This window comes from Engraulis encrasicolus, chromosome 16 (assembly GCF_034702125.1).
Source record: "Engraulis encrasicolus isolate BLACKSEA-1 chromosome 16, IST_EnEncr_1.0, whole genome shotgun sequence".
Lineage (NCBI taxonomy): Eukaryota > Metazoa > Chordata > Actinopteri > Clupeiformes > Engraulidae > Engraulis > Engraulis encrasicolus.
The window spans coordinates 25,876,056-25,899,277 of record NC_085872.1 but is presented as its reverse complement, the minus strand read 5'-3'; the positions used below and the strand labels follow the sequence as shown (position 1 = coordinate 25,899,277).

The 23,222-nt window shown below is 41.6% G+C and overlaps 2 protein-coding genes across 2 annotated transcripts; both read left to right on the top strand.

Moving 5' to 3' along the window:
* Nucleotides 1-5,206: 5,206 nt before the first annotated feature.
* On the top strand, nt 5,207-9,678 carry LOC134466431 (keratin, type I cytoskeletal 9-like). The gene is made up of 5 exons (XM_063220326.1): nt 5,207-5,753; nt 6,594-6,669; nt 6,802-7,493; nt 7,627-9,013; nt 9,140-9,678. Exons 1-5 carry the CDS (start codon nt 5,367-5,369, stop codon nt 9,217-9,219), a joined length of 2,622 nt encoding a protein of 873 aa, XP_063076396.1. The 5' UTR covers nt 5,207-5,366; the 3' UTR covers nt 9,220-9,678.
* Nucleotides 9,679-13,526: 3,848 nt separating this feature from the next.
* Nucleotides 13,527-23,193, top strand: ano8a (anoctamin 8a). The gene is made up of 18 exons (XM_063220325.1): nt 13,527-13,597; nt 13,683-13,786; nt 16,977-17,087; nt 17,245-17,377; nt 17,494-17,632; nt 17,786-17,882; nt 18,068-18,184; nt 18,318-18,445; nt 18,841-19,002; nt 19,306-19,458; nt 19,683-19,809; nt 19,942-19,997; nt 20,082-20,156; nt 20,281-20,961; nt 21,125-21,316; nt 21,524-21,655; nt 21,832-21,942; nt 22,195-23,193. Exons 2-18 carry the CDS (start codon nt 13,768-13,770, stop codon nt 22,795-22,797), a joined length of 3,036 nt encoding a protein of 1,011 aa, XP_063076395.1. The 5' UTR covers nt 13,527-13,597; nt 13,683-13,767; the 3' UTR covers nt 22,798-23,193.
* Nucleotides 23,194-23,222: the final 29 nt, after the last annotated feature.

Below are 23,222 nucleotides of genomic sequence, written 5' to 3'. Positions count from 1 at the left end.
CTAACTTCTGTTTTACATTGCTTTTTCTATTCCAGTGTGACTATGCTCCCATGCATTTGTTAAAATTACATTTTTCCAAGTACCCCCTTCAGTGTGCTCGCGTACCCCTAGTGGTACACGTACCCCTGGTTGGGAAACACTGTGCTAGGGGATTTGACACTGCTATTCAAGCCCTGTGGTTGCCATGGTATCCTCTGCCTTATATGGACACTAAAGTCAAAGAGCAAAAAGGGCTGCTGGGCTGGGCACATGAAGAATGTGGTGTTTCTCTCTTCTCAGAAAGCCCTGACCCCAGGCCTACATCAAAGAACACACAATTAACCCTGTGTGTGTGTGTGCAACAATCACAGCCAAAGACTGCCCAAATATCATAAACCTACATTAACCCAGTAGTGCAAAAGACAGATTCTTATTGTTGTAATGATGATATTGTCCCGGCCGGCCCCGACCTTGTATTTTTCGTTGGCTGCATAAAGATCACTGTTGTAGGCCTATAGAAGATACAGAATAGGCCTAGGCTAAAATGTGGTCTAGTGCTACCTCACCTCCGCAGTTAACTTTTAAATTAAACCATGACAACCCATCACACTCCAAAATGTGCCGATACAAAAGTGAGTTTTAAACATTCCAAAAATGTAATCAGTTGAGGTGTAGAGAGGATAGCCTACATAATCAGGGGAGGTGCTAAACCCTTTTATTTACACAAGCACATCTGACTGTCATGTTTATATAGGGAAGACAAGAAGATAAGGCCTTTCCTTTGCTGAAGCTCTGGCTGCAGAATGTTATGTATGGGGGAAGGGAGAATGTCGTTTAGATAGGGCTTGTTGCTCACATGAACCGCTTCTGGCACTTCTTAAGCCCCCCCACTCAATATCACATAAATGACTCTCTAATGAAGATGTCCAACCAGCAACATTTGAAAATGGTTATGATTGAATGTAGGCCTACGGGTCAATAATATATAGGCTACCGTCTGTAGGCCTGGAAAACTAACCGTCTTAACTACACTTGCGCACGCATGCACGCACGCACGCACGCACGCACGCACGCACGCACGCACACACACATACACACACACACACACACACACACACACACACACACACACACACACACACACACACACACACACACACACACACACACACACAGAGAGAGAGAGCTGTGTTAAAATTACAATTGAGATTCAGTGACAATGTACCAATTGGATAATTGCACATTGCTAATTGTATCTTAACTGTGTGTGTGTGTGTGTGTGTGTGTGTGTGTGTGTGTGTGTGTGTGTGTGTGTGTGTGTGTGTGTGTGTGTGTGTGTGTATTGTCAAGTCCATGAGGCTATTACTTTCTGAAAATGTCATGTTTGCTAGGAATGTGTTGTTAAAATCATTTTGTTAAATTTAAATTACATAGAAAGTACCATATTTCTTCCCCCTATGAGCCTTCGCTTAAATGGATGCATTCACATTCAGTCCAACGGTTGTGGACTTGCTGTAGGCTTCAAACCGTTTGAGAACAGGCGGTGACAAAACTTTATGTATATTCCATTACACTTAAAAATAAATGAATTTTATTTAACTCAATGGTCTGTATATGTTTGGGACACCTATATAGGCTATATGTCTATACTTTTCTATGGTGATGTGCGCAATTTCTGGTTAAGTTTGCACACAGCCATTCAAATGTAGCACACAGCAGATGTCATCACTCACACACACCCTAGATATCTGGGTAGGAACAATCCTGCCTTAAAAAAACATGCCAATGTAATAACATCCAGACACTCTGTACAAAGTGGAATGAAGTAGTCCCACAAGTGGTGGTTAACCAAAGCATTATTCAAAAAAGCCAATTATCATTATTCCTTTCTGATGTTGCAGGTTTGCCCAGAAATGAATAGTCTATCATTTTTATGGTAGGGTTATTTTAACATTGGGATAATAAGTAAATCCAGAAAACCAATAGGTACTATATTAGTTTAGATGTGCTTAAAGTAAGTACTATTTTATCCTACCAACTATTAAGAGTTCAGGCTCCCACAGACCATAGGCACTCCCAATTAACTTGTCACCTGAATTAGGCCTACTGTTTTCCCTTTTTTACACAGTTCACCAAGACACCTGTCAAACAATTAATCAATCAATAAGACTTTAAACATATCCAACATGGGACATTGGCAAAGGATGTTAGAACCATTAGTGAGAAGTTGGGACAAGTGTGCAGGGCGAGGACAGCCAGAAGCGTGCCAAGGAACAACAGAATGATTTGGAGAGTGATTGGTAGAGTGTGTATTAGTCAGACGGAGACCTGGAGCTCCTGGGCATCAACTTAACTCACCATGCTGGGTGGAAGGGCAATTGTGCTAGTGACCCAGAGAACGCCATCCCCACCATCAAGCAAAGAGACATGCTTGAAATGTGTTAGTCTCCCAAAGGCAGAAGGACAATATTGTCACTATATCAATGGGAAGCTAGGCAGAGCCATGTACCGTAAAATCCTGAGTGACCATTGTGAAGTTTGACAACTGAATGAAGATTTGAAGAACTGATTTGACCTACCCATAGTTGACGCTTGGTCGTAACATACATGTACTTAATTCTCCATTGTCAATCTACAATCAGCGAGACACATTCACCCGCTCCGCCTCACCCCTTTGCTGATTAGCCAGGAATGCATCCAGTGAATGAGTCCAATGAAACCAGTAGGGAACTGATAGGGAAACGTGAAGGGAAATGATAATGGAGCAGAGGGTTAACAGAGGGCTAAGGCCAGACTGCACTTGGCCACTCCGTGACCTTATGTGATTTTTCTCAAGCCACTCCTTCATTGCTTTGGATGTATGTTTTGTATCATTGTCGTGTTAGAAGACCCATCCTTTGGCCCATTTTCAGTTTCCTGATGAAGGAGGTCGTCACTTAGGATTTTATGGTACTCGGCTCCATTTATCCTCCCATTGATGCAGTGATGTAGTCCTTCACTATGGAGGACTGAAGCTCTGAGTTACCGAGCAACAGTCACAGAACGTTAATGATTTAGACATTATCAGCAAAGGAGAGTGGACCAAAATTCCGTCTGATATGTGAGAACAAATCTTGTTATCGACAAGAAAAGTTCGACCTCTGTGGTTGCGAACAAGGGTTTTGCCACCAAGCACTGTCTTTTTTGTCTAGAAGGTTAGTTGTAAAAGTATAAAATATATGTTTCAGATTCCCTTTTGATATGGCCAATAGGGCCATTAAATTATTAAAAATATAAACTGCTATTTTTTTGTTAGTGGCCTGCCAAATCTACAAAATGAACAAGGAATGAATGAATTATTTCCTCCCCTGTATTTTTCTCACAGCTGATGGCGGCATCAGTCAGCTTGGACCAGTTGCTCCCGGCCGTTCCAACCATAGAGCCGAAAGAAGTTTATCAACACATCCATCACATGATGTTTGAATCAGGTCAGAATATATTCATTTGTTGGTTTTCATGTAAAAAGTATTGTGGAAGTATGTTTTTGGTTAACAAATTCGTAAATTGACGTTATTCTTGGTTGTTCCCAATTTCTATTCACCTGAAAGAGAATATTACCTATAAAACAAAATAAAACAACAACAACAACAATAACAATATTATTATGTTAATAATATTACTGCTGTTGTTGATTTGTTGTTGAGCAAACTTAAGCATTTTTTCAAAAGGTGATTCAAAGGTATAAGAGGGAGGATTGAAAACATAAACAAACATCACACAGCAATAATGAAAACAGAGCTGGACAATAGGAAAGGAGCTGTCTCTATGAAAACTAACGTTATTCTTGCTTGAAGGGAAACTTTAAGATACCTTTGCGATGGAACAGAGGCAAAAAGTTGTGGAAAACAAATTGTGTCTACTCATTAATTAACAGAAGTTAACACAATTGTCTGCTCTGTTGTTTAAACGCATTCTTTAATCCAGAGTTGAACTGGTTGATTTAAATATATAGGAACAAATGTGTTTTTATGTCAGATAAATTGTTGAATGGAAAAATAACGAAATCACAGAGAACTCAAGCCATTGTCACTGTCACGTGTGTCGTTTTTTATGAGGTTTTAGCAGTAAAATTAAAAAAAATCTGTCCTCAAAACAAAGCAAAAACGTGATAAATCTTTCCCCTTTCATGAAAATATGTGGTTCTTGATGAGCTTGTCAGTCACTTTGTGGACCTAAAGAGATTTACACTTAATAATTATGCAATCGTAAAACAAAACCATGAGCAAAAGAAAACATGCGGGCTCAATAATGACAAGGAATGCTTGTCTTCTTTTCTGCACCCATAGTTCTATATTTATGACTTGATGCTGTATCAGTCACACATGCTGCCATGTGAGGAAGAGATGACAAACTTGCAGACACCCAAACATGTACGTTGTGTTCAATTCAATGCATGCTTCTGTTTTGGATACATATAAACAGGATAGTTTGCTCTAATAAACAAATGTGTTTTTGGTAAAGATTTCCTACATTTGTTCTGTCGTTTATTTTAAAAATCGTCCTGACAGTAACTTGGAGGCTGTCACTCTGCTGCGGTGAAATGACTTACAGCTTCCTCTGAAGAGAGGTCGGCATATTAACAATGCCTGGGCCGGAAAACCCCTGGCTTTCATAATGTTCCCATTTCCCTGTGCATGTGCGCCAAGGAGGCTGCTACCAACGTCACCGAATACAGCAGTCCAACAACAAAGGTAACAGCGCATCAATAATCACTACGTTGGTGACAGCTCCAAGTGTTTTGTCTCAAAATGGATTTAGACACAAAGGGCACTTAAACTTAGTTCAGGTGTGCCACAAAAACAAGATGTTCATTTGTTTTTTTTTGGTTTTTGCGTTTTTTTTTTGTCAAAAACCAATTCAGGATATCTGTTTGTAAACAGAATTACACAGCACAATTAATACTATTTTAATTCATATTCACATTATCAGTTGTCAGTGTGGTGTGTCTGAATGTCCAAAAATCTGCTGCTGGATCACATGGTGGTGGCATGTTATCAAAACATGAAAACAATATGACAGGACAGAGCACAGACCACCCACCTCCATAGACCGACAAGTTAAGCTGAGTTATTCCAGTCTCTGGGGTACCATTCAGGATGGACAAGGAGAAGACGCCTGCAGTGGGAGGGGTGTGTTGGCTTTCATAAACCCTGACTTCACAAGCTGATGATTACAGTGGACACCAAGCCTTTGAGAGCAGTAGCATATCTGTCCTCTATATAGGACACTGGGGATATCTTTTCTTTTTTTTAAAAAAAAAGAAAAAAAAGAAAGAAACAAAGTACAGTTTTTTTTTTGTATTTTGCATTTCATATGTCAGGTCCATCAGGACCTCAGCACTTATAGAAATGTACAACAACGGCTATTCCCAAGCCAAGCTTGGCGTGAGTGCTAAGAAGCTCCACAGGGCAAAGAACAAGAGCTGTGGCTACTACATGAAGGTTGTTTTCTTTTTCTCCTCCCTGATCCAGACTCTGATCATTGTCTGCCTGGTGCTGTTTTTGATCTACGGACAGCCTGAGAAGTCTGCCTCCGAGCTCCGGCTGCAAGAGCTCGACCTGTCTCACAACGACCTCAACGCGCGATATGGCTACCTTCAGGAGGAGTACAGAAATCTCACCTGGTTAGTCAACATGACAAATCGGGACATGGACTATCTTCAAGGAAACTGGACCAAGCTACGGAAATGGGCCAATAAATCCCTTGAACTTATGGGCAAGCTTCAAGGTGACTTGGTGAGTCAAAGAACTGATTAGAAGACTGATATTTTATTTGCAGCTTAGATAATGTATCTCTCTCCATCACACAAACAGTGTACTGGTGATACTCTGCTCTGATCAAGCAAAAATGTGAAAGACCGAAAAACCCACATGTATTTCAGGGTTCTGGTAATTGCTTTGACATAATTTTGTTTAAAATGTAAAATTACTGCTTTACACTCCATTTATTTCATGTTAAATTTAAAATTACTAATTCAATTCAAGTTTCGTTACGTAGATAATTTAAATTATGGAACTGGAACTGGCACTGGAAAGAGCAGTGAAATCTTTACATCACTGTTGTGTGATGTTATGGGGTGCTCCAAAAACATTCTCACTGAACACTGGGATATCTTTCCTGACCTGTACACATCAATATAGCCTCTTAAAAGTAACAACTAAATAGTAGCCACTGAATTAAACCAACCAGTTTATGTTTTTACATGAGCATCTTTCTAGACAATATCAAGAATTGAAAATTAAATCACGGCATATACTATAGTTCTACCAAATTTGGTGTATACAATCATAATCTAATGTCAGACCACAGACAATGCCAGTAACAGAAATAACTGAAACATGGAACAGAAAACAATGCCAGTTACAGAAAGAACTGAAATATGGAACAGAAAACATAGAATGTACCGAAAGTACTGAAGCATGAGCAGTCAAGCTTACATTTAAATACTGATTTGCTGATTGATCTGTGGTATGTGGTATTTTTCTAGCTTGCTGTTGTTTTGACAATTTGCTGTTTGTTTCTCAATGCACATCGACTCATTACACATTCTTTGTCTTTCCATGTTAATTCTCCAGAGGCAGTGTCAAATGACTCCACCACCGGTATGCAATTGCCCCCGACCAACGCAACCTCAATGTCCACACAATGTTGGTAAGTTAAGCAACAACGTTTTCATGTATTTAATACAGATGTTTTTGTGTATTATATTATATACATGCATGCCATATCACCCTGCTAAATAACAATAATATTGTAAATTGTGCATCCAAAATATCTTCACAGGTTCTTCAAGTCGCGTTGAATATGAAAACACCAGGCTGAAAGAGTGGCTGGGAATTGTGGAGAGAAATTTTACGGACACCGGGACTGCGCTGGACTTTCAGCTGAGAAGAGCACGTAAGGACGTAGAGGATCTGCAGATAGAGGTATCCGAACTGCGCTTACAGAAGTCGGCTGTTGAGATGGAGATCGACCAGTTCAGGAAGAAATGCTCAGACGATGTTGTGAAACATCTGAGGGACATCCCAGAGGTGACCAAGGCATTCCGACTGAAGATTGATGGCTTCATTCCAGAGATGTTGAGCTTCCAGATAAGCTGCCCAGGCCAACGTGATATGCTCGAGCAAATTCAGTACAACTGCAGCAGCCTGTCAAGAGAGGTTGAGAACAAGTTCCGGCCCTATTTAGATCACGTTGGGGCCAAAGTTTCTGACTTTGCTCGCAGGTTGAGTCGAGAACAATCAAACAAAACATATGTGCTCAAGGAAATGTTTGAATGCAAACGGAATCTTACCTTATTGAAGGACAAGAATGAAAGAGATCTTCGAGAGGTCAAGATAGAGCATGACAAGTATGTTCAACAAGTTCTGATGGAAAAAAAGAAACTGCGATCAGAGAAGGAGCTGGCAGAAAGACAACTACGCCTTAAGAATATTGATATTGAACATTTGAATTCCTCCAACTCAGGGCAGAGGGTAAGGACTGGGATTTGCAATGTAGAGCTCTAATAATGATAAAATGAAAGGTGGATAAAAAAAACAAAATATAGTAGCTATATAATGAAATTGCTGTAACTAATAAAACATTTTGTCCTTACTATCGTTTCAGCAATCATCATCGGGGATGGGCAGGTCGTCCCATGGGGGAACTGGAGGTTCTGCTGGGATGGGAAATACAGGAGGAGGGACAAACACATACGGGTCTGGTAGATCAGCATCGGGCACAGTAGGAGCAGGATCGCATGCAGGGGCTGGGTCATATAGTAACACAGGCTCACAGGGCTTTGGATCAAATAACCCAGGGTTAGGGTTAGGGTTAGGAGTTGGTAGTGCAGGCAGTGCAAGGACCGGAACAGGAAGCACAGGAATAACATCATCAGGTGCATCAGGAGTTGGTAGATATGGTAGCTCAACTGGAAATGTTGGATCGGCAGGAGCAGGACATAGCCCTAGCTCTTCTGCGTACGACAGAACAGCTGGGACAGGGCTCGGTGTGTCTGGTGGTGCGGGTGGAGGTGGCGGGTTGAATTCACACTCAGGATCCAGTGCATCACATGGCGCAGGCTCATCTGCTGGTGCTGGATCAACTGGAGGGAGCTATAACTCTGGTTCGCATACAGGATCCGGTAGATCACCATTTGGAGGGGGAGGGATAGGTTCGTCTGGGGGTGCGGGATCAACTGGAGGGGGTTATAACATGGGCGGCAATGCAGGATCCAGTAGAACTTCATTAGGTGTAGGAATAGGTTCATCCAGTAGTATGGGATCAAATGGGGGATACAACTCTGGATCCAGTAGCTCATATGGTGGGGCAGGGACAGGATCCTCTGGTGGTGTTGGATCAACCGGAGGGGGGGTTCACACGGGTAGAACATCAAGTGGGACAGGGGTAGGTTCTTCTGGTAGTACGGGATCTAACACAGGGGTAGGATATAACACAGGTTCAAGTTCAGGATCTAGTAGATCACCATTTGGAGGGGGAGGGATAGGTTCGTCTGGTGGTGTTGGATCAACTGGAGGGGGGTATAACATGGGCGGCAATGCAGGATCCAGTAGAACATCATTAGGTACAGGAATAGGTTCATCCGGTGGTGTTGGATCAAATGGAGGATACAACTCTGGCTCACATACAGGATCCAGTAGCTCGTATGGTGGAAGAGGGACAGGATCCTCTGGTGGTATTGGATCAACTGGAGGGGGACTTGGTTTAGGCTCCTATGGTGGTGGAGGAGGAGGAGGAGGAGGAGGGGCAGGACATGGTAGCAGCAGTTTTGGTGGAGGAGGGGGAGGAGGAGGAGGAGGATTTGGCAGCACAGGGTTTGGAGCAGGAAGCAGTCGGTCTGGCGGCACAGGACAGGGAGGCATGAACTTTGGGTCCAGCAGAACAGGGGGCACTGGCATGGGAATGGGAAGCACAGGTGGGATGGGGAGCTTCGGATCAAGTCGGTTTGGTTCCTCTGCACGAGGTGGCAGTTACGGGTCGTATGGACGTAACGGTAAGTCTGAAATTGTTAAGCATGTTTTTAGCGTGTCATAAGGCCTTCTTTTTGCCCACAACATGTGTGACGACATGCGTGTGAAAAGCGTCAGACTAATTAAAACAACATAAATGCTCTCCACAGATCCCATTGAAAGCCTTCGGAGAGACCTGGAATGGATCGAGAAGCCAGAGGGGTGGCAGCCGCAGCCGTGGCAGATGTGAATCCAGAGCGGCGGTGGCGGCAAAGACAGGAGAAGCTCCCCAGTCAGGATGACTCAACTGTGATGTAAACGCAGAGGTGTATAAAGTAGAAGTAGAAGGACTACACTTGCATATGATCTTACTTAGTTTATACACCACTTATTCCCCTATACCTAATGAGGTAGATAACACTGTAAAAAATACTTCTACTTTTATTTTATATACCTCTGTGTAATAATGAAACAGGGGTATATTATTGTCAGTATTTAATCAAAATATACAATGGACTGAATCAAAACCTGCCTTCAACCAAATGATGTGGTTGTAGCTATACCCCCCATTTTGTACATTACGGCTTTGCCGATTTAAATGTCGTTGCTTTCTCCTTGAATGATCTGCACAAACTGTAAATGATGTATATAATCTAAATAAATGTTACAGAGAATATGATAAAATAAACAGCAAGTTATGATGTGAAAATGGACTTGACTTGATTGCACAGTTTCAATGCATTTTTTGCTAGACTTTATGATCAGTATGACATGCCGCATCCTCTGTGAATTATAAAAATGTATTATGGCACTTAAAATAGTTTTTTTTAAATCATTCCTCACATTACCTGAAGTAAAGATATATCTGATGATTTATTATTTACAAACAGCATTGGCTAACATATTGATATAAGCCATATATTTTTGTATCAATGCAACGTAGGCCTATGACATATTAATTAAAAAAAATAGAATATCAAATTATGAAACACAAAGCAAATTGAGCCAGATTTAACATATAATGAAGTAGACATATTTTAGACATAGTATAGGGTATTTTATTTTGTGGTTTTGTGAATCTGGCAACAATATTGACATAGAGTAACTGTGAGAACAAACGCCTAATGGGTCCAAGATACCTATGCCCTCCAGTAGTTTTAAATGAATACCACAGAGTAGCAAATATTGCCTTCACACAAACCATTTTGCCTAAATCTTACATTAAAAGATACTGTGTTGATAAAGAAATATTTTTCCGTACAAATCATTGGCTAAATAGCATTGATGAGAACTCCCTTTTTTTTCTATTTTTAATTCCAGGCGACAGCCCATCCCAAGAGCTGTCACTGTTTTACAAAAGTGTTTACATTGGTCAGACCAGCCTAGAATGTAAATGGACAATAGGGACGGATGCAGGAGAAATGATAATGTTTACAAAACACCGAGTGAGTCCAGCAGTGGTACGAACTCAGGTGGAAAGGCCAGAGGCGCATCTTGTCAGCAGGCTAGGCAGGCACCCGCTTGGGCCCCCCCAAAGCTCCTAGATGGTGAATAACAGCTCGCACTTTTTCACAGTAGAAACTATTTTGTTCAAAATGCTCATTCCTTTCAATCTTCACTTGGGGCCCCGGCTGACCCTCTAGTCGCCTCTGGGTGAGGCAGATGCTGTGGAGGGGAAAATGTTAAAACTGGAAGGTTGAAATCCTCAACTTTTTTTTAGCCCAGAGCTCTGGCAGTTTTACAACAATTGTTATTGTTTTGCGTCAGTGGGAAGCAGAATTTAAAACAGTGCCCAAGCCAGTAGTTGGGCTGTAACGTAAGCAAACCTTTTTTCTTTTTTTTAAAAAAACCTACCCATTGAGATGACAGGAAGGTTACGTAACATGATTGAGAGACAGACAAGGTGGGGTGCATTTGCTCATCCCAAAACATGCAGCCTCTCCTCCATACTTTGATCCCCCATAGTGTTTCATTGCTCATGATACAAGGTCGCTGTTTGCCTCCTTTGCTTGCGAACAGCTTCCTTTTATAATTACCCACACAGTGCGTGAGCAACACTGGCAACAATCAAATGTGTTTCCCATGTTGATGACTTGCTTCCTGTCACAGAGAACAGGGAGGGAGGGCCTCCTCCCCGCTACACCAGTACCCTGTCCCCACTGGGCAGCTGGGCGCCAATTAATAAATAGTCAAGTGAAAAAGCCCACTCCGTCCTGCTTAAAGGATATCCTTTGCTGCTGATGGAGAGTGTTTTTTTCCATCGCTGCCTTTAGATCTTTACCTTTCTCCTCAGATGCCTGTGCGGCCGATTGCGCCAGGAATCCACTCTTTAGCTTGAATTGGCACCTCGCCTATGACATCACTAGATTTCCCCTTCGCAACTCTGAGTCCCCCGTCAAATTTCCTGTCAACATAACGATGCTGTATGACATCCTTGTTTTTTCTATATTTGGGGGGAATTTAACGGGCATCGTTGCATACCAAGACTGACAACAGGACATCACAGTGCTGTCACATGGGTTTGGAAGCATTCTACGAAATTGGGCAGGTTTGCGTAGTCGTACTGCGAAAGCAAGCTGTAAAAAAGTTAGGGGCAAGAAAAAAAAGCCACACTCCACCCTCACGAGTGGAGAGGAAAGGGTGCCTTCCTTCCTTCATGGGGCCATTGCACTATGAGACCCTTTGTCTCTGGCTCCTATTCTACCCTATTCTCCGCCAGGACTAATTGCGTTTCCTATTTTCCTGCCCCATCTCAAGTCCCCATGCTTCCCATGTGTTAAAGACATTAGGGGGCATGACCCTCCTTCTGTTGATTTGTCCAGGAGAAGTGCGCAACATGGACCTAGAGGGCCAGGTGGACCCCAATTATTTTTTCCAGGTCAGCGACAACCTAAGGTGACATTGAACCCAAAACATCTTCACAGTTTCAATGAAGTATTGGCAGCGTCCCTGGATATCACTAGAGATTGTGTCATAGATTGTTGTTTTTTGTTCTTTAAAACACTTTTCAGAATTTTGATGGCAGATATTATCAATTGAATTAAATTACACACACACACACACACACACACACACACACACACACACACACACACACACACACACACACACACACACACACACACACACAGAGAGACACATTTTAACTACTTTATTTATATCCGCAATTCATAATATGTACATATGGACATAAATGTATATTGATATGATGCTACGTCACAATCCAATGTGGGTCTCAAAATAGCAGTTTTAAGGGTACAAACAACACCACCTTCTCCAAATATGACGACTACCAATAACCACACACACACACACACACACACACACACACACACACACACACACACACACACACACACACACACACACACACACACACACACACCAAAGTATAGTGCAATTTATAGCCTACATTTTGTTTTAGAAAGTTACTGAGTAACTGAAAGACTTTTTCCTTGAACTTAAAAACAAACAATTGGTGCACAAGGGGCAAGCAACAGAACGTAGGCTATACGTAGTGATATGGCATATCCTAGAATAAGCTACCTGCCAAAATTGTTACAATGAAATTAGTGCTATCCACAGCCAAGTTCTACCAGTATACCAGGCTGGTTGCCAGTCATGCCCTGGTTATAGCATTGCTCCACCAACAGTGGTGTAGGCCTAGTCTACGTAGAACGCAGGTATATGGAGTATACCCACTTCTAGATTTTAGGGGCTTCAGTATACCCTCTTAAAATTGATTGATCCATTGTTTTAATAGCACAAATATATACAGTATACCCACTTCAAAAATGCTCGAATATACAGTATACCCACTTCAAAAAAGTAGACTACACCACTGTCCACCAATAGAGTCCTATTTCATTTAGCCTCTTCTGCTGCAGTGTGGCAGCTTTTTTGATGACCGGTGTGATAATCAAAAATAGAAAAACCATCCAGACCTAGTTCAGTGAAATGATACATGAATAGACTGCGTGTGTGCCTGTGTTTGCGCGCGCGCGTGTGCGTATTTATATGGTGCATTATATTATATGGGGCACACGTTTGTAAGAATGTCGCGGATACACAACTGACATTGATATGGCCTGGTTGCATGCTCATGCTTCGATAATACATTGTTCAAGACAAAATCAGATATTTCATAGAGTGATGACGTAAGCAGTCTGCAAGCAGGGAGCCCCTAGAAAGCAATGGCAGGGGGCGCGAGATGACTACGATGAGCGAAATGATATCCAAAGCTATCATGACAAAGACTGACTAAGCGATGCCGTCCTAAAGCAGAGCTCTGGGGTGTGTCATTGGGCGGGGCTTAATTGTATATCTGAAGCTGCTATTTTTAAAAAATAATATTTATAATGAATTGATATCATTTTGTGGCAGCCAGATTAATTTTAAATGGTGGTGTAACGCATTGGTAATGGACTTTGTGGTGATGTAACATCTTAAAGAAACCAATGACAGTCTTTGTGCACCCTATTAACATTGTGAATAAAACAGTGGTAGTAGTATCATCGTATTATAGCCTATGTTTATTTTTCTATGCGTGCTGACCCATTCTGCTCGCGATGAGTATGCGATCACGTTGGCTTCCAGGGACATTGGCACAGTCATCCCAGAAGGGCATGGTACGACTTGCTTGGTGGAAAGGTAATCGTGCCGTGTCAGTTTAAACGTCCTGCTCCTGAAGTGAATCGGTATGTTTTCCAACAGAGCACCACTGCAGCCTACGATGGAGGATGCTGTTGGTAACAACATTGCTGCTACCCGCTGATCGGAGTGATGCAAATCGCACAAAATGCCTTCGGAGGTCCTGAGTGAGTATTTGCCTTGACACCTGTGCTTGGTCATTTTTCCTTTTTCATTCAGGTGATTCGCCATACCCCAGATGGGGAGTAATAATAATCTAGACTATGTTGCTCATAACACCTTGCACACCATCAACCTGTAAACATATGTTCTAGAATGACAGGCATGGACCGCTGATGAAATCCCAGAAGGGGACAAGGTCTTTCTTCTGCAGTGTTGCTAAATAGAGACATGTCTAAACCATTTATGATTAAAAGCATGCTTCTATCGCCTGTTAACCTTCTAAAAGCATTGCAACAACCCACTTGCAGCAATGAGTCGTCGTATTTAGATGTTGCTCTGATTCAGTGAAATTAAACGTTGCAACAAGTAAACGCCATTCGGTTATTCTGTAAAAGTGAACAGTGATGTTGCAACTTTGTTAACGTGCTGTCATGTAGGCCTAGCCTTTAATAGATTATGCTATTCGAATAATAGGCTACACATAGCAGAATATCTGTTGCATAATATCCTTAATTGTTTTGAAGTTGGCTGAAGACCAGCCCCCATGTGATTTGCATTCAGCTCACAAAACACTATTTGGCAACATTTCCACAGTGGACCTAAAAGAGTGCAACCGAAGACAGAACTTCAACAGCTCTGTCCCTTCTTCCAAGCACCATGACCTGTAGAATAGTTTAGAAAATCTTGACCTACTGTAGCCTTCTCTCTTGAGGCACACAGGCCTCATCTACATTGTAGGCCTACTTTGGAAGATGCAAATCCCTATGTCCTAATAGGCCTAATTTATAACAGATAGGAAATGTTAGTTTTTGATATTTATGACAATGATAAGCCCCCCTAGCTAAAAGGAAAGTGTGTCATATGGATGTTGATGGGTCAGCCGTGGCCAAGTGGTTAGAGAGTTGGTCTTTCAATCTAGGGGTTGCTGGTTCGAATCCCTAATCTCCATCCATGGATGAAGTGCCCTTGAGCAAGGTGCCTAACCCCCACATTGCTCCAGGGACTGTAACCAATATCCCTGAAAAATAATCGTTGTGAGTCGCTTTGAATAAATGAAAGCGTCAGCTAAGTGTAATGTAATAATGGATGTCAGATGCCTTATCTTACATCTTACATCTTATTGTATGACACTTCCTGATACCACTGAAAGATAAAAACCAGTCTTAAGGTTTTGTTTGGCCTCAGGTTGGGAGAACACTTGCAGATGCACAAAGCTAGATATCAAGTTGAAAGCCAAGCAGCCACATCTCAACAGACATCAGTTGCCATGTAAGTCTACTTAAAATTGTGGATCGCCATATTTTTTTATGAATTCTTAAAAATAGTTATGGATTCATGAAAATTTGAATTGTGCTTGTTGTTGGTGTTATACTTAAAAAGGCTTTGTAGATATTACCGTTAAACCAAATATCTCTCTGCAAGCAGTTTTTTTCAGAAGGTGGTAAAAAGGGAAGCATTTTTTGCTGTCTGTCTGTAAATAGCGGAAGCACAAAACCTAACAGACTGTAAGTGAGAACACAAGTTCATTTTTCATATCCATTGTTACTTGTGCCCCTGTAAATTATCACATTAGTAGGCTACACATGTTTCACAGTGGGAAATGGAAAATACATGTTGGTCAGTGTAATGTTAGGTCAGGTGGATGGAGATGGAGATCCACATATGGGATTCAGAGCAGAAAGCCAGGCAGATGTATGAGGTGTTGTTTATTTAGAGTGGCACTGATATATTTTCATTAACAGGACAAGAATAACTCAATATTGATCCCATACCAAAAAGGGTATGCATATCATGTCCTAGGCCTACGGCCATTAATTTATGGCACCATTTTAAGAAATAGTCTTGTAAATATAGTTCCAAAAAACTCAGTGGCCTTAGTAAATCAACAGACCACGTCTAATAAAACATCGTAATGATACAGAAATGCAAAAGCTCTACACTGTATGGGCCACAGACACTTCATTAAAATCCCAAAAGCACAGACAGATGATGATGATGATGATTATTATTATTATTTTTTATGTTTTCTGTTGCATTGGTTAGTTTGTCTGTCTGCCTGTTTGTCAGCAGGATAACTCAAAAAGTTATGAATGTATTTTGATGGAATTTTGTGGAGTTGTTGGAAATGACAAAAGGAACAGATTAAATTGTGGTGGTGATCCGGATCATGATTTGGATCCAGGATTTAAAAAAAAAAGATTTTTCACCATTGTGGGATAGAGTGAATTTTGACATTCCAGTTTCTAACTCCATGTTAACAAGTCAGAAAAACTTGAAAAAGATGACAGTGTAGTTAAAAGTTATATCAAAGAGCTTTCCTTGGCAGAGGTCTGGATTCTCTGAGAGTATTTCTAGTTTATTAATGTGGCACATGGACTAATTTTCCTTTTTTGCAAAAATATAACATATTTAGTTATCTGTATATGAGCTTTTCAGACAGATTCAATCAGATTTGTATTTAATGGACTTGCAAGGTATGCATTTGATTGAGAAAAAAACTCAACTTAAATACATATGAGCAACAATTAAGTTCCACAGAAAAAATGGAGGATGGACTAGCCGCTGGTTATGGATTCCCTTTGACAGGCCTTGCAGCACTACGCTTCAGTAGCTGAACTCTCCGAAGACCTATCATGGACCCAGCAGCTCCATGACACAGTAAACGTCTGAACAATTCATTGTGAAGCAGGGAGACGTTTCATTAAACCAACTCGTCCGGACACAACTAATTCAAGCTTCAGCCGATGGCATTTGGTGTCGTCCTCATTAAGATGATACATTTGAATGGCTTCCTCTTGGTGCCCTACATGCAAACGTTTCAGAGGTGGATAAAAGTATGCAGCTCTCCAACAGTGGCGTTCCCATAAGCAGATTTCACATGTGAAAATGTATTTAATCTTTATTATTTCTGTTATTTATGCTGCTATTCTGTTACTCTATTATTTCTACTTTAAAAGTAAGAAAATGCTAAATATTTGGGTGAAAAAAGCCCTGTTGTGTTGGAATGAGGATGTGTGTTGTGAAGATTGAGATGAGATCCCCAGGTACGGTACATCACATGCTTGCTGGCCCATTCAGAGGTGCGGTGCTGACGGCCACTTTTGCCATCCACTAGTGGTGCTTTAGTGTTGACCTTAAGACACCCTGGCTCTCTGACTTATGTCTCCCGTTCTCTCTGCTACCTGTGCTTTTTAGATAAATGGTTTGGGAGACGCCTCTCCCAGGCCCGACAGTACATCATGTACCACAAATCCAGACTAAAGCCCGTGGCCACAGAGGACTGCGACATCGTCATGACATTCCCAGGTGCTACTATAAATAGTAAAGGCATTCCGTGGTCCGCTGTGTTGACAAGGCAAATGGTCAATGGCAGAACTGTTTTATTTTCATGATATTGATTCATGTCCATTGCAAATTCAGAAGAAAAGTAACTGCTGTTTTTGTTTCCTCCTGCTATGCATAGACAACATAGATGACCATACTTTGCTATGGCTTCTCAACCAAATTAGACTGGGCATCCCACAGGTGGTTGTGCACATTAGGCACCATAAGCACATCCGTGGCTTTGCCTTCTTCGTCACCACAACCTTTGAGAAGTAAGGCTGTTTATGAAGTGGTAGCACTAGTATGCTAAATGTTCACCTGACCAAATATTTAACATATGCTGACTGTCGTGTGTACACACCTGTCTTCTGCAAACACTCTCTTTCAGCCTGTTAAGAGGAGCTGAGCAAATAGGGATGCATAAACAGGTCAAATCGCAATATGGAGGTGGAATGCGCCGATTCTCATGTGAAGAAGACACAATCTATGAAAACATAGAGAGTGAACTGTGCTTTTTCACGTCACAGGTGAGACCATTTAGTTATACATTATTTATTGATAATATATGTACTGTACACATAATACTGTACACATAATATTGTACGTTCTGCAGTAATGCAGATGTGCGATTGTGTAATCACGCATTGTTTGCTATTTTCATGTGGATATTTATTTTGTAGGAACGCCAAACTATCATTAAATATTGGCTGGACAACCTGAGAGCAAAACAAGGGGATGTCCTTCATAACATTCACTTCCTGGAGGGACAGCCAATTAGTACGTAGCATTTTTCCACAGTTTTAAGTAATTCCATCCCTTGATACTAAGTAGTCCTGCGGTGTAATTAATTGTTATCTAATTCTAATACTATTCATATAATACCATTACATCACTACAAAGAATATTCAGTGCTGGTGTAGGCCTGATATAAATGTTTGTTTGTTTGTTTTTGTTTCTCATAGTACCAGAGCTAAAAACAAGGGGTGTAATTGTTCAGATGTTTCCTCTTCATGAACAGCGGATTCTCAGCCAACTCATCACCTCTTGGGTTCAGGCTGTGTGTGAGCGACAACCCCTTGGTGAGGAGCTTTTGCCTTTTATGGTTGCCAATATATTCTGTTCTTTGTCTTTAACAGCATGTTTGTGCAGCATGTGTAATTTTTAATTTGGCTTCCTTTACATATTAATGTGTGCTTTTTTTTCCGCTGCTAGATGATGTCTGTAATTATTTTGGGGTTAAGATTGCCATGTACTTTGCCTGGTTGGGTTTCTATACCAACTCCATGCTCTATCCCGCGGTTATTGGTTTACTGCTGTGGATGCTTTCAGAAGCAGATCAGGTGAGTAATGGGGCTTGGAAGGTTATGTTTATAATACATTATTATTGTTGTTCAAATGTACAAGTAAAATAATAATGTAAATTGTGTTTTTAGTTATCATGTGCTTTTAGGATTACATGTGTAAAAATCAGAGCTAACCTCTTTGCTTGCAGTATTGCTTTTATTAAGTAACTAGTTTAATTGCACTTGCCTCATTAACTTACACAGAACTCATTTCCTTGTGGGCTATTTTCTAATTAATCTAACTAATCTTCTCTGGGTACCTACCTGCTCTTGAAACCCAGAGAGAAACACAACTATGACTGCAACTTAACTTGAAGAAATAGCTCTTAATTTGTCGTAAGTTTTACAACTGATGACTGATGTTGTGCACGCACACAAATTCCCATATTCAGAAGAGCCAAGACATCTGCTGTGTTGTATTTGCCCTCTTCAATGTCATATGGGCCACACTATTCCTGGAGCGATGGAAAAGAAGAGAAGCCGAGCTGGCATTTAAATGGGGCACTCTCGACACCCCCGCAGAATCCATTGAGGAGCCCCGGCCCCAATTCCGTGTAAGACCCACACCTTATACCCACCCAGTTGCCTGGTCACCCTTGTCCCATTATTATTATTATTATTTTTAACACTGATGCCTCTTTTCCACTGCCGGTTTTCTGGTAGGCCTACAGCTTGACACAGCGCGACTTGGCCGCCAGTTTTCGCTTTACGATTGAGCTGTATCGTGCCTATTCGGAAAACAAAAAGTGGCGTCCGAGTCACGCTTTGTCGAGCTGTAGGCCTACCAGAAAACCGGCAGTGGAAAAAGAGGTACAAGTGTCAGACCATGAAATACAAGTTTCATTTTCATTTCCTAGGGGGTAAAACGCAATAGTCCTGTGACAGGTTGTGAGGAGCTCTATTACCCTCCCTGGAAACGTAACGTGTTCAGATGGATGGTCAGCCTCCCCATTTGCCTGCTCTGCCTGTGCTTTGTGTTCCTGGCCATGTTCGTTTGTCTTGAACTTCAGGTAAGGGAAGAAAGACTTTGTAGACCTTCAGCATTGGGCAACTTTGAGTTCACTTATTAAAGGAAATACTTTGAATGGGTGGTAGGGTGGCCTGTGTTAATGTTTTAGAGTGGAATTTTGTCTCGTCGGCCATGGTCAGAATATTTTGTTTACCCTAACATTGAAGTGGTAACGAGCAAACCAAACAATGACAATCTTTCATGTTTTGTTGTCTGTATTTTCAGGAGGTGGTGACAGAAATGAAAGAGCTCCCCAGCATAACTCGATTTCTTCCCAAAATCCTGCTTGCTGTTACAGTATCCACATGCGATGAAGTGTACAAGAAGATAGCCCTTTGGCTCAACGACATGGGTAAGACTGGAAAATTGGAAAGGCCGTTTGACATGTCTAAGTGTACGGAGAATAACCTCTATGACACAGCATTCCAAACATACTGCATAGTAACCCAAATATTGTCATGTGTTTGTGTCTTTTGTTTTTCAGAGAATTACAGATTGCAGAGTGCCTATGACAATAATCTCATTATGAAATTGGTCTTTGTAAGTTGTCATAATGGTTTATGAAAATGAACATTTGCCGTACCATTCTGTGATGCACTGCCTCAATATATTGTTTCTCTTTAGTTTCAGTTTATTAACTCATACCTAAGCCTGTTCTACATTGGGTTCTACCTCAAAGACATGGAGCGGCTGAAAGAGGTAAGTAACGATAAGAGAGTAAGAATCTTGAGTGCATGAAGTGCATGAAATTCAACATCTAAATTAGACTAATGGGAAATGGGAGTTAAAATTCAATCAGAAACCATTCTTGTCATATCTATAGATGCTGGCCACCCTCTTAATCATCCGCCAGTTCCTGCAAAATGTCAAGGAGGTGCTACAGCCCTATCTATACGAGCACCAAAAACTGAGGGAATTCACTCTTCGGACCCTGTGGGAGGTGCTGCAGACTTCCATCTGTAAGTACGGACGTGTAGCTCTGGGCAAAGCATGGATGACCAGTGAAGCCCTGAGCAAAGATGAGAAGTCAGACTCTACTTGTCAACCTGAGAAGAAGGGGAGGAAAAGCCTCTTGGCGGGATTCAGAAACACTCAGGCCGAAGAAGGAGAAGAGGAAAATGCTCTTAAGCACCGGAAGGTCAGCTTCACTAAAAAGGTTCAATACAAAGACACTGCTTCCAATACGAAGGTCGGGCATTGCGTGCTGCAGGATGGCAGCCCTACTCTTGTCGAGGAGGGAGCTGACCCTGCCAACATCTTTGAGATCTGTGACAATGACTCTGACAGTGAAATTCTGGAGTCCAGCAAGGATGCTGCCAGATTTTCAAACCCAGTGCCTTTGTTATCTGAGCCAAAACCCAATGTTGTTCTTCCTCCAAGGGAAAAAATGAACGACACATCGGAAATGGTGAGCAAGAAAATATCCTGGATTGACCCGCCTGATGAAAAAGAATTATCTACTCTGACCCAACCAGAGATTGAGAGCTGCATGCTGACATATGAGGTATGTTTACAGCGCAGTTAAATGCACACCATCCTGTTTAACATCTGTAGTCCCGTAGCCTTCAGTGCTAATCCTGACCAGCTGAGCTGATGAGTAATAATGCTTGACCTGCGTGTGCTTGGTGTTGTGAATCCTATGAGCTTGTGGGCTTTTACTCCAGCAGGATACGCTTCAGGATTACCAGGAGATGTTTATCCAGTTTGGATACGTTGTCCTGTTCTCCTCCGCATTTCCCCTGGCAGCCATGTGTGCGCTCATCAACAACATCATCGAGATCCGCAGTGACGCGCTGAAACTCTGCACTGGTCTGCAAAGGCCTTTCAGCCAAAGAGTGGAGAACATTGGCCAGTGGCAGGTTAGATGATGTAGTATCCTTCCCCAGCAGCACACGCAGTGCCTGCAGCAGTTATTCATGATCTAGATGGCATTTTAATAATGCAGCCAGTGCTGATGTGTGTCAAGTAAGAGGCACTTGAATTAGAATCATGAATTATGTCGCAAGAGGATGAATTTTCTGAGTAAGCCAAAGCGTTGCACATGGTCTTTGTGTCTTTTTGTACAGATGGCAATGGAGGCAATGGGCCTGATCGCCATTATAGTGAACTGCTACCTGATTGGACAGTGTGGTCAGATCCAGAGGCTTTTCCCTTGGCTTAGCCCGGAAATGACCATCATCTCCATCGTTGTCTTGGAGGTACAGTAGGGGCAATTACCAAAACATTACAGAAAGCACACAGATGAGATTTTTAATATTTTGTTGTCATGTTTAATTTCTACCATTTAATGCGGACAAAGTTTATATCCCTGGAGTGAGATCACTTAGTGTATTGTGACACTGAGGTCTCAGAATATTTGATTTTTGTTTTACAGCATTTTGCCATTCTTCTGAAGTATGTTATTCACATGGCAATACCTGACATTCCTGGCTGGGTTGCTGATGAGATGGCAAAACTGGAATATAAGCGGAGGGAAGCCCTGAAGGTGTGTTAAAGATCATAATAATGTTACGTTGTTGGTAGGGCTGCATGATTAAGGGGAAAAATGATAATCATGATTATTTGGATCAAAATTCTAATTAATCAATTAACAATTATTCAACAACCATACAGCTGAATTTTGTGCAGAATATTATTTACAATTTCTCATATCTGAATTCCTTTGGATGATATAACTTCACGTGAATCTTCACAGATGTGTTACAATGCTATTGTCTTTTGTGTTGGTTGTTTGTAGCGCCATGAACGTCAGGCCCAGCAGCAGTACCAGCTGCAATTGAGAAAGAAAAGAGAGGAGGAGGAGCTGAGATTGGCAGAGCAACAGGCGCGGCAGGAGTGGGACCAGGAGAAGGCAGACACCCCCGAGTCTCCCATGGGTGAAGACCCCAGAGTGCCGGGTCTAGGGAAGCCCGGAGGGGACAAACCCAAGAGACCGAGCTCACTGTTGACCGGTAACAATGTGATGAAACTAAAGCAGATGATTCCACTGCAGGGCAAGTTCACAACCACTTCTCCCACAGGCAGCGAGCCAAAGCTTCCTGGGTTCCTCAATTTCAAATTCCTGAAAAGCCCGGAGATGAAAAAAGACCCCACCGCTGCTTTCTCCGCTGCGGCAGCAGCCACGCAGTCTCCCAGCAAGTCTTTCAACCCAGGGAAACTCTTCCATTTCACCAAGTCAGATGGGACAGATCAACACTCAAAAACAGTGGACAGCATGAAGACCACAAGTGTGCAACAATCAAATCATAGCCAGACAACAACCCCCGAACAGCAGCCCTCCCAGGAGGAAGACGCTGACGAGCTCTCAGATTCAGACACAAGCCCCTCAAAAAAACTGTGAAATCAAAAAGTCTTCTTAGAGCTTTGTATGTTTAGCAGCAATATATACTGTGGTGACACAGAAGTGCCAGCTGGTGCATTAGAATGTTATAGCTTGCTTAAAAAACGGCATGACAAATTAAATGTATGACTACATATGTATGTAATAATTGCATGGCACAAAACTGTTGAATATGCACAGAACACTGTAATTCTTCATTTAATTGTTGTCCTAAAAATGTTTTAAAAATTCACCTATTTATGTGATGGTCCATGTGCCCATTATTAAGAATGTTCCATGAAATTTGTGTACTGTAAATTTAATTTTGAAGATATAGTTTGAAAACATTCTATTTTTTACTGATCTTTTTGGAGTGTAATTTTTTTAAAGCGATCAGAATAATAAAAAATATACAAACTACTCAGTTGTTGTTCAGGGTATTCATC

Bases quoted from the DNA above. Each gene is read 5' to 3' on its own strand.
- LOC134466431 (XM_063220326.1), top strand. From the start codon at position 5,367: ATGTACAACAACGGCTATTCCCAAGCCAAGCTTGGCGTGAGTGCTAAG. The intron at 6,670-6,801 runs GTAAGTTAAGCA...ATATCTTCACAG, and splicing joins TCAATGTCCACACAATGTTG to GTTCTTCAAGTCGCGTTGAA. The intron at 7,494-7,626 runs GTAAGGACTGGG...CTATCGTTTCAG, and splicing joins CCTCCAACTCAGGGCAGAGG to CAATCATCATCGGGGATGGG.
- ano8a (XM_063220325.1), top strand. The intron at 18,446-18,840 runs GTGAGTAATGGG...TCCCATATTCAG, and splicing joins TGCTTTCAGAAGCAGATCAG to AAGAGCCAAGACATCTGCTG. The intron at 19,003-19,305 runs GTAAGACCCACA...TTCATTTCCTAG, and splicing joins AGCCCCGGCCCCAATTCCGT to GGGGTAAAACGCAATAGTCC.